At 33.6% G+C, this 12,370-nt stretch overlaps 1 protein-coding gene across 4 annotated transcripts in view; it reads left to right on the plus strand.

The window, feature by feature from the left end:
• Positions 1-12,370, plus strand: part of PTBP3 (polypyrimidine tract binding protein 3) — a 101,299-nt gene that overhangs the window by 40,635 nt on the left and 48,294 nt on the right. For all 4 annotated transcript variants that reach the window (XM_082655712.1, XM_082655713.1, XM_082655710.1 and 1 more), the window contains 2 exons: positions 7,820-7,989; positions 10,382-10,528. In XM_082655712.1, the coding sequence (XP_082511838.1) occupies positions 7,820-7,989; positions 10,382-10,528 (317 nt within the window). The remainder of the gene's footprint in view (positions 1-7,819; positions 7,990-10,381; positions 10,529-12,370) is intronic.

The raw sequence follows: 12,370 nt of genomic DNA on the forward strand, positions 1-12,370 counted from the left end.
TGCAGGTAGGACAAAGAGGTAGGCAGCCATTGTTCTTGCATCTCCCGCTATTGTTGCAAGCCAGCACGCCCCACTCCCAATATATGTGACTTCCAGAGCATATAAAAGGCTGGTGCTTTCCACACCCTCCTCCCCTTCATTTTCTCTTTTTTTCCCCTTTTGGGAGCCAAAGATTGAAGACTAGGACATTAAAAAACAGCTGCATCTACAGGGAAAATTAGAAAGTGATAGTGCATGCCCAGGAAAAGGCTCAGAAGACACCTGAGTAGAACTTAAATTTACACCTCAAGCTGATCCTTGGCGTAAACACAGTCTAAAACAATCAAAAACAATAACACAAATGAGAAAACCCCTAGAAAGGGGAAGAGTCTGATTTCCAGAGTTACCATATTCCCAAATTTGATGAAAAACATGAATATAAACATCCAAGAAGCTTAATGAACTCCAAGTAAGATGAATTCAATGAGACCCACACTGAGACACCTTTATAATGAAACTTTCAAAAGTCAGAGACAAAGAGAGAATCCTGAAAGTATCGAGAGAGAATCAACTTATCACATACAAGGGATCCTCAATAAGAATATGACCAGATTTCTCTTCAGGAACTTTGGACAGATGTCAGTGGGCCAATATATTCAAAGTGCTAAAAGAATAAAACTGTCAACCAAGTATCCTATGTTTGGTAAATTTTTCTTTCAAAAGTGAAAGAGAAATTTCCACATGAGCAAAAACTGAAGGATTTTATTACCACTAGATCTGCCCTGCAAGAAATATTCAAAGGAGTCCTTTAGGGTGAAATGAAAGGACACCGGCCAGTAGCTCAAAGCCATATGAAGAAATAAAGATCTCAGTGAAGGCCCTTATAAAAGCCAATATTATTCTAACAGTGGTTTGTTATCTACTTTTTGTTTTCTGTAGATTTAAGGGGCTAATACATTTTTTTAAAATTATTAATCTAAAAGCTACCAAGTGACTTGGTTTGTAACTCCACATTTTGTTTTCTAAATAATTTAGGAGACTAATGCATTAAAAGAATTGTTAGTTTGTGTTTCTGGGCACACACTGTATAAAGATGTAATTTTGTGATAATAATGGAAAGGGGTGGGGACAGAGCTGTAAAGGAGCAGAGTTTTTGTATGTTATTGAAGTTAAGCTGGTCTAAATTCAAATTAAAGTGTTATAACTTTAGGATGTTAAATGTAATCCCCATGGTAACCACAAAGAAAATAGCTATATGATATGCACAAAAGGAAATAAGAAAGAATACTTAGAGTAGTCAGAATCTTAGAGAATAGAATGGTGGTTGCTAGGGGCTGGAAGAAGGGAGGACTAGGGAACTACTTTTTAATGGGTATAGAGTTTCTGTTTTACAAGGTGAAAAGTGCTGTGGAGATAGGTGGTGGTGATAGTTACACATTATGAATATGTTTAACACCACTGAATTCTACGTTTAAAAATAGTTAAGATAGCGAATTTTATGTGTATTATACCACAGTAAAAAATTATTTGAAAAAAAAGTATAGAATGCTCTCTATGGAAAGCTCCATAAGACACAATAAGTGAATAAAATAAGATGCAAAAAGAAAAATAAGTAATTGACTATTTAAAGCAAGATAATATTAATATATTTGGGGAGTTATAGCATATGTGAAAAGTATAATATATGATAGTAACACAAAGGATATGATAAGGAAAATAGACATATACTTTGAAAAGTTCTTACATAATACCTAGGTGTTATAATATTATTTTAAGGTAGACTGGGGTAAGTTAAAGATATGAATTGTCAATTTAACCCCAGAGCAGTCGCTTAAAAAAAAGTAAACAAAAAAAGTAAAGATTATAATTAAAAAACAGAGATTATCTGCCATTGATGTGCATGTTTTATGTGTGACATATTATGTTTCCTTGATAAATTGATCCCTTTATCATTATGAAATGTCTCACTTTATCTCTGGTGATACTCCTTTTCCTGAAGTCTACTTTGTCTGGTATTAGTACAGCCACTCCAGCTTTCTTGTGATTAGTGTTTACATATTTATGTGTTTTCATCCTTTTACTTGTAACCTGGATTTTATATTTTAAATGGGTTTCTTATTCACACCTTATAATTGTTTTGCTTTTATCCAGACCATAATCTCTGCCTTTCAAATAGAATCTTTTTTTTTTTTTTTTGTGGTACGCGGGCCTCTCACTGTTGTGGCCTCTCCCGTTGCGGAGCACAGGCTCAGTGGCCATGGCTCACGGGCCCAGCCGCTCCGCAGCATGTGGGATCTTCCCGGACCGGGGCACTAACCCGTGTACCCTGCGTTGGCAGGCGGACTCTCAACCACTGCACCACCAGGGAAGCCCCTCAATTGGAATCTTTATGCCAGTTTCACTTAATATAATTATTGATGTAGTTGGGTTTAAGTCTTTTTTTTTTTTTTTTTTTTGGCCATGCGATATGCAGGGTCTTAGTTCCCCAGCCAGGGATTGAATCTGCACCCCGCTAAGTCTTTCATCGTCCTATTTATTTCCTATTTGTCCCATATATTTTGTTCTGTTTTTCCTTTAGATTATTTTTTATATTCCATTTTATTTGTCATTTATTACTTTGTATTCCATTTATTTATATTTCTTGATAAATATATGTATCCTAAATATATATATTCACCTAATTACAGAGCTTCAAAATACATAAAGTAAAACTAATAGAACTAAACAGAGAAATAGACAAATCCACAATTACAGCTGCAGATTTCAACACTCCTCTCTCAGTAATTGATAGTGTAGTAGATAAAAATCAATAAGAATCCAGAGCAGGCATTAGCAAACTCTGCCCTGTGGGCCACATCCACTCCATTGCCCATTTTTATATTGCCCATGAGCTAAGATTGATTTTTACATTTAAAAAAAATTTTATGTATTTATGTATGTATGTATGTATTTCGCTCTGCCTGGTCTTTGTCGCGGCATGCAGGATCTTCGTTGCAGCACGCGGGATCTTCAGTTGCAGTATGCGAACTCTTAGTTGCAGCATGTGGGATCCAGTTCCCTGACCAGGGATCAAACCCAGGCCCCTTACATTGGGAGCGCGGAGTCTTAGCCTCTGGACCACCAGGGAATTCCTGATTTTTACATTTTAAATGGTGAAAAACACAAAGAATATTTTCTGATACATGAAAAATTTCTGATACATGAAACTTATATGAAATTAAATTTTGCTATCTATATATAAAACTTTATTTGAACACAGTCATACTTATTTATTGGCTTGGCCGAAAAGTTCGTTTGGGTTTTTCTGCAAGATGTCAGCTATGGCTGTTTTCATGTTACAACTGCAGAGATGAATAGTTGGTTCAGAGCCTGTATGGCCCACAAAAGTCTAAAATATTTATGTGACCCTTTAGAGGAAGTTTGTAGATCACCTAATATAGAAGTTTTCAACACTATCAACCAGCTTGACCTCATTGACATATGGAACAGTCTCTCGCACACCATCAGCATACATATTCTTTTCAAGTTCACATGAAATGGTCAGCAAGGTAAACTATATGCTGGGTCCTTAAGTCTCAGTAAATATGAATGCATTAAAATTATGCATTAGAATTGTATTAGCAGTTTTAAGAAATGATCCTCAAATATGTGAGAAAAAAATCTCCAGTTGCTTGGAAAAAGAAAGTAACACTTAATCCATGGATCATATAAGAAGTCACAAGGGAAATTAGAAGATATTTTGAAGTGAATTAATATGAAAACACAACTTACTAAAGTTTGTAGGGTTCAGCTAGAGCTGTTCTTAGAAGGAAATTTACAGCTTTAAATATTTTATTAGAAAAAAGTCTAAAATGAATGATCTAAGCTTCTAAGTGTAGCATAAGAAGAGCAAATTAAACCCCAAGTAAATAGAAAATATTAAATATAAAAACAAAAGTTAATGACATAGAAAATGAGGATTAATGAAACCAATAGCTGTTTTTTTAATAGATCAATAAAATTAATAAACCTCTAGGTAGGTTTATTAAAAAAAGACAGAAATTACTAATACCAAGAACTATCCTGTAGACATTAAAAAGATATTGTTATGGACTGAATGTTTGTGTACCCCCAAAATTCATATGTTTAAGCCCTAACCCCCAATGTGATGCTATTTGGAGATGGGGTCTTTGGAGTGGGGCCCTCACTGGGATTAATGTCTTTATAAGAAGAGATGCCAAAGAGCTTGCTTTTTCCCTCCACCCCTGCCATGTGAGGACCATGTGAATAGGTGGCTGTCTATAAGCCAGGAAGAATCCTCACTAGAAAGTGACCATGCTGACCCTTGATTTTGGACTTCTAGTCTCCAGAACTGTGAAAAAGTAAATTTGTATTGTTTAAGCCACTCTGTCGTATTTTGTTATGGTGTCCTGAGCAGGCTAAGATAGATATCAAGTGAATATTGTGAACAATTTTAAGCCAATAAGTTTGACAGTTTAGATGAAGTGGACCAATTCCTTGAAAAACACAGGTGCAAAAGAAATAGAAAACCTAAATAGCCCTGTACTTGTTTTAAATATCAAATTGATAATTTAAAAGTCCTTCAAAAAAAAAGAAAAAAAGTCCAGGTTCAATGGTTTTTTGTGGCCATATGGGTTATTTGTCAAAGGTTGTCATACTCTGCATTTAAAATGCAGGTGGATTTTACTATACCTAAAGAATACCCTAATAAAGTTGAATTTTTAAAAAGACCCGTATTTCTAGTATAGTTTTCTTGGTAGATCCCTTCAGTTTTGAGATGGGAATATATGAATTTTTAAAAAGTCTCTTCCACTTATCTCTTTGGAACATAATTAATATATAGTAGGCATTCAGGACTTTTCATTATATTCAGAAAATACAAGATTTATGCAAGCTAAGTATTTTGAATGCTTATTTTCATAATACAATTTTGGAAAAGTCTGTGGTGTATCCTTTTGTACAGGGAATAATTTGTCAAAGTTATGTATTTAGTGCATTGCAATTTTCTTGTTTCCTCTTTTATTAAATTATAATGCCATATAATTGCTTATATGCATTTTTCATTTTTAGATTGTTATATTTATCAAGTCTTTAGATATAACCTTTTTGGGTCATCTAGATGAGTAGTTCTTAGGCTTTTAGATTACACAGAATAATAAAATTTTCAATTAATGTTAAGCAATGTCAATTTTGCAAGTAAGAACATCAAGAGAAAAAAATCCACTGTTGTCCACAATCATTATTTTAGCACCAAAAAAGTAGAAAGAACATACTTTCCAGGTAAAATAAGCCCTCCTAAGAAAATCAAGACATAGATTATTGATCACTTTGTACTAGGCATTACACCTAACATTTAAATGTTATCATATTTAATTTTCCAAATACTCATACTACATTTTCCAAATACTGTTATTATACTCATTTTATCGGAGAAGAATCTCAGGCTCAGTTATGTCAGAACAAGATGTGTGATTTCATAGCCCATGCTCTGAACATAGTCTAGGCACTTTTATAATGCAGAACAATTAACAACCTAAAATGGTGATATATTTGCATAATTCTTGATAAAAATTTGTCACCATAGGTCTTTATTTGATAGTTCAGTGCAAGCTCAAATAGCTTATGTAGGTATTCATTTTTTCTCACACATAGTTTTACGGAGATTCTGAACACCTCAGTTAAAGAAACAACCTTCTTAATGTTCATTCATTCATTTTGGAATATTCTGGGTAAACTTACAAAAGCCTTTGGCCTTTAGTATGTTTTTCTAGTCTTTAACACTTTGTGCTGGTTAGAACGCACAAGGTGGTGGTATTGTTGTCTAGCCATCTAGGCTTACAGGGAGGGAGGGTGCAGAAAGGCACTTCATGCTTGGCTTTCACTCCTGTCCACGAGGTGATATTTGGCATTTAATCTAGTGACAGTACTATCATTATAATCCTCATAAACCTGCACATACTCTGAAAATTTTTTGTCACTGTCAGGTTGCTTACTTTTTTCTACAAATGGTAAGACACTTTGAGATTTTTGTGGTTAAGAAAATTACCTTTAAACTTAAGTTTGAATAATGCTTTTATCACTTGCTAGCTGTGTACAAAAATTATTTAATCTCTGAACCTCTGTCTCTTCATCTGTTAAAATTAATAATATTTAACTTAGTATATTTTTGTCAACTCCAGTGAAACAGTGTAAATGAAAACAGCGTGAAAACTAGAAACTAATGGACATTTTAGGTAGCTGGAATCCTGTCAGGGTTTTTAGAGCAGGATAATGACATGATACATCTGTTTAGGTTGATATGATGTTGGATCTGAGTGGAAGTGGGGGAGGGGTGAAACTAGAGGAAGGGAGAGTAGAAGGGGCCAAGATCATAGGTGAGGTGACATTGAGCGTGGAGATGAAAATGGAATCAGTCATTTTGGAGGGAAAAATAAATATTTCATGATGAGAAAGGAGAAGGAACCTCTTGCCTCCCAGATTAATTTCCAACAAATATTTGCCGATTATTTTCCACACTCTGTCCTAGGCATTTGTTATATACAGGCACAGACCTGTAAGGACCTCTAGGAATTGATGGTATTTGGGTCCAGGTAGGATGTTGCCTGCATTTATGAACATAGAGAATTTGGGAGCAAGTGCTGGTTTTGGTATTAAGTCAACCTATTTACCTGTAAGCAAGTTGAGTTCTGTGCCACAGCTATGGGTACAAAATACTGCCATATAATTTTTACGTGGTCCTCATGAAATTTGTTTATTTAGGATCACAGACACCTGATTGTAAAGTTTCATTAGTGTTTAGAAAAATGATAATCTTAGGTGTTTGGAAAGATTATATTTTCCTCCTAATACTGCTAAGTATTTTAGTATTAAAAAAAAACACTGTAATGAAACTTTGGGCTTTCAGATAATTTGCATTCAGTCTTACTTGGTGCTATTTCTGGGAGAAAAACATTTCTGAATCTTATGTACATAAATTTGAGTACTTGTTACAGGCTTGTCAGTTCTAGTTATTGTCACTGTTAAAAGATAGGCTTTAAATAAAATTTGGCTGTAAACTGGCATAATGGATTTCTTAATTTTACAGCAGTGGTTCTCAAACTTTAGGTTGCTTCAGAATCATCTGGAGAGCTTGTTAAAACACAGTTACTGGGATGTTTCTGATTCAGTAGGTCTGAGGTGGGGCTAAAAATTTGTATTTCCAGAAAGGTGATGATGCTTATGTTAAGAACTGCCTGTTATATCATAAGGGATAAGATTATCCTAAGAAACCACAATTTATGTTCTAAAAGTACTTTAAAAAATAGATTGGTAAAAATTATATGATGCCCAAGAAATAAACTTATTTTCATAAACATGCATCTCAAATCCAAATCCTCGTAGGGTGTGATAAATATAAAATTTTTATTACTGTCTTTCCTAAAAGTTATTTTTCTTATTTGTTTAATTAGTAATAGGACAAATTAGAAAAATACCTTTAAAATACATTAAAGATATTATAAATACTGTTCTCTATTCACAACAAATAGTTAACTATTTAGAGGTTTTGATACCTTTAAATATGTAATTCATTTACCCAGCACTTTTCCTTGACGTTAAAAATCAGAGTTCAATTTTTAAAAAATATAATACCTGTAGTGAAAAATCAACGCATTCATTGAAAGGTGGATGGTTTTGTTTTCCACTGTCTTCTACTCTTCTCCCATCAGCCCCGTACGTAGTTCATGAATTTCAAAACCTGAAACTCTTGGAATATCAGATGTCAAATGTGATGATATGGTTAATGTAATACGTCAGCCCAAATCAGTTTCAGTAATTTTTTAAAAAATCTTATATTTTTTAGCTAATGGGAATGACAACAAGAAATTTAAAGGAGATAGACCTCCCTGTTCGCCTTCCCGTGTTCTCCATCTTCGCAAAATTCCAAGTGATGTCACCGAAGCAGAGGTCATATCATTAGGTCTACCATTTGGCAAAGTAACTAATCTTTTGATGTTGAAAGGAAAAAGCCAGGTATGTAAGTTTTAAAGATTGACCCACAGTTATTATCTCTGAGTGTTAGTGATAAAATGATTTTTAGGGGAATTACCTGGCAGTCCAGTGGTTAGGACTCCGTAGTTTCACTGCCAGGGGTGCAGGTTCAATCCCTGGTGGGGGAACTAAGATCCCACAAGCTGCAAGGTGTGGCCAAAAAAAAAAAAAGATTTTATTTTCTTGAATTTTGTTTTTCCCCCTAAATTTCATTCTATTTAAATAGTTTTTAAAATAGAACTTTTTAATGACAGGAAGCAGCAAACAAAAATGTTAATGTAGGAAACAGGATTATCTCTTATTCATTGACTTGTTAACAAACATATTTTATATTCTTAATTACAAAATGGTTTATGAAAATATCCTGTGATTATCAGAAGAGATTGGATTGATTACCATCAGAGATTGGATAATGATGTCTGATTCAGACTCCTCTATCTTTAGTAAACTATTTAACATCCCTGTTTAATGCAGATGAGGTTATTAAGAACTGGAGAAGTTAAATAATATGTCTTAGTATTCAGCCCTTGTTGTGTTTACACATTTTTCTTGCATCTTTTGGAGATAGAACATGCACTTGGATCTTTTTATCACAGATGCCACTATTGAGAATAGCATGGTTTGCACGGTTTGAAAGAGCCAACATGACCGTGTCTAATGGCTGTGAAATGTCTAACTGCCATGTGTTATGTACATTATCGTGTTTCATATAGTGTATCCTATGTTTTATGTCAAATAGCTCTGAGAGGCAGCAGGCAATGTCACACTTTCCTTTGTTTCTGCAGTTGGTTCTAGGTTTATATTTATCTGTAGTGCTAATTGACTGTTATGTTAATTGCTTGTCTTTTGATCATAAATCCTGTTTAGAAAATATCTTGTTAGTAATTACTTCAGGAGATTCTGTTGTGAGTCACTAGTAGTACTTGTAAGCATAATCTTTCCTATGGTTCTTGTAGGTGGAGTGTTGAGGACAGAGTAGGGGTTATTTTCACCAGCCTTTCTGTGGGTAGTGACTTTCGGTTTTCTCTCCACCCTACATTATGAAAATTGATCCCTTTGGATGCTTTAGGAAAACATAAATAATTCTTTTACTGGACTCCATGTAGAAAAATTTATTTTTACATATGAATTTTTAGGTTGTATATACATTTAGGAAAAAATTCCTGTGATAAGAATCATATTCCAAAGACATTGTTCAGCTTTTCCTTTGTGTGACTGATGTTAGACATTGCAGGAGTTTAGAAACATTTAGAAAGGAGTTTGCAGGAAGAGACTCTCCCCATATAATGAATATTATTAGAATACAGTTTACAAATTCTTTGTTGAAAAGATGATTAAAAACCAGATAGTTAGGAAATATTGCCATAGCTATTTTTGTTAACCTTGATCATTTTTATCCACTTCTCTTAGAAATATTAGAAAAAGTGTATTATTGATACAATTGGATAGCAACTTTAAAGTGTGTTGTGGACATCTATACCTTTTAGATAGTATAAATGACTCGAAGTCTGTTTTATTCCTCAAAGACAGTGATTTGGATCAGGGGTTCTTCCTGCATTTTAAATTTGAGATGTTCTTATAGGTAGTTCTGAGGGCTCAGAACGCTTAGTAGATGTCTATATTTTATCTTCTTAACCATTAAGATAGGGTGATAAAACCTGCCACCTTAAAGGTCTGTAAGTATCCTATTCCTGTCATAAGTTAATGGGAGTCCTGACAGCTAGGAGAAGCTTTATACAGAATAAGACATAAATACCAAGGAGCTTCTTCCATCTCAGTTCTTCTTGTGTTAGTCTTCAAATAGCTAATATTAGTACAGTGATTGCCAATATCCAAAAAAGGTCACTTGAATGACCCAAAGCAATATTGACTTAATGTAAGAAGTTCTCCCATTTCCCTGATTTGTACAGTTGAGTCTTTGCACCTGAATGCTCTAATTGTATTCATAAATGGCTGTTTTATAAAAAGGTAGAGAAGAGCAAATCATTATGCCTCATCTCTGTTTGAGAATTTTTTAGGAAGAAACTGAAAGCTACTACTATTTATAGTAGTGATGCACACGTTTATTTTTGCCTTTTTAATTATTTCTAGATTTTAGAAGAAACAGAAATAAGAAGAAAACCAAAAACCACATAAAATCATTTAATCAACTGGCCATTTCCCAATCCCAAATCGTTTATTGAACCCAACTTTCTTCAATTATGTTTTCAGTTACTGTCAATGATACACTTTGAAACAAGTCTTTTCATCCCCTTGGGGACAATGTGATTTCTCTTGAGAATACTGAGTTTAGAGCAAGCTGGAATGACAAAGTAGTTCTTAGCTGCCTTTCAAAAACATGAGCTTTCACTTTACTTTCTTGTGTTTATTGCAGGCTTTCTTAGAAATGGCTTCTGAGGAAGCTGCTGTTACTATGGTGAATTATTACACTCCTGTTACTCCTCACCTTCGAAGCCAGCCTGTTTTCATTCAGTATTCCAATCACAGAGAACTTAAGACTGACAATCTACCTAATCAAGCTGTAAGTATTAAAGGTATTTCTAAAAATAGTTATAAGAACACATGATATAATAACTTAAATTTAATTTTCTGTTTTTCAGAGGAAAAAAAATCATGTGTTTTTCTTCATCTTAGCATGCTCTACTGGTAAAGATTGTTTATGTAAATTCTTACCCAAAGACTTAAGAATAAGAAAGCACTGCCATTTGGAAGTAAGTTTGAAGATATGGCGTTAGAAATGGCAGATATTTAGTTTTCCGTTGAAACTGTTTTCATGAGTGGAAAAAAACATACATTGTTATGTCTCTCTTAAAAATCTCAGATGTGAAAGGAACTGTAGAAGTCAATCCTTTTCTTTTTACAGAACATGTAACATTTGTGTGTTTAGAAGTCAATCCCTTCTTTTTACAGAATATGTAACAAAGGCATTGAGAAGTTGAGTGATGCTTTTATTGTGATGTTAAGTAACTGAACTTAAGATGTTAATAAGAATTTGTATAGATATGTTCATTAAATGAATTTTGACTCTCCAAGGTGAATGTGCAATATAGAATATGAACATTTCTTACCTAATTTTCCAGTTTTTATTTTGATATAATTCATGTTCAAACTTCTGTGTCTCTCCAGGTTGATTTCTAAGTAGCTAAAATAGTAATTTGAAGTAACTTCAGGGTAGGAAAAATTTATCCACAAAGCAAGTACATTTTAAGAAAGGTTTTTTAAATTATGTTGAGAGCAACTTGGCCATGATACTCTTGCTCTAGGCAAAAGAACTCCTTCAGCTCTTTGACTCTGTGTTGAAAGTCATTATAATGCAAGCTGCTGAATTCATAGTTTTACACATTTTTAGAAACAGTGACATTTCCTGCACACAATCCTTAACTTATTAAGAGATATTAATGGCCTATAATAAACTATCTAAACTTAAGAGTAAATGAAATGTTAGATATTTTTAAATAGTATAATTTTTTTTAATGAAAAATTGCCTTGTAAATAGGATACATGCTCATGGTAAAACATTCAAACAATCCAGAAAAATAAAACAATCCAGTTACCCAGATATAACTAATTAACTAACATTTTGCTAACATTTTACTGTGTACCCCTTCTCTATTCAGGTTATTGTCTATGTATATAATTTTATACCAATGGAATCCTAATAGTTTGAAAACTACTGAAAACTAATTATTTTTTCTCTACAATATGTCAGGGATGTTGTTTCATGACAACAAATATAGAATTACTTCATACTTTTTATTTTATTTTTTTACTTCATAATTTTTAAATGACTGCATAATACTCTCTTCAAAAGGGCAGCCATCATTTATCCCGTTTCTTTTCTTTTTTTAATTTAACATCTTTATTGAAGTATAATTGCTTTACAATGTTGTGTTAGTTTCTGCTGTATAACAAAGTGAATCAGATATATGTGTACACATATCCCCATGTCCCCTCCCTCTTGCATCTCCCTCCCACCCTCCCTATCCCACCCCTCTAGGTGGTCACAAAGCACCGAGCTGATCTCCCTGTCCTGTGCTATCCAGTTTCTTGTTGTTAGATTGAGATTGTTTGCCATGTTATGCTCTTACAAATAGTACTACAGCAGCATTCTTACATATCTTGGCACACATGCAGCATTATCTTATTTATGTTTCTGACAACAAAATTGCTGGGACTAAGCCTATGCATGTTTTATGTTTCAGTATATGTTGCATGATTGCTTTCTCTAAAGCTCATTTGCTGATTTAGGGTGCCACTGATAATATATGAGCAAGCAGTTTTCCTGTCCATCTGTGTTAATATGCTAGTTAACAAATTGTATCTTATTGTTTACTCTCTTTTATTTAATAACTTATAAAGTGTT

This window comes from Grampus griseus (genome assembly GCF_964374135.1).
Source record: "Grampus griseus genome assembly, chromosome: 6".
NCBI lineage: Eukaryota > Metazoa > Chordata > Mammalia > Artiodactyla > Delphinidae > Grampus > Grampus griseus.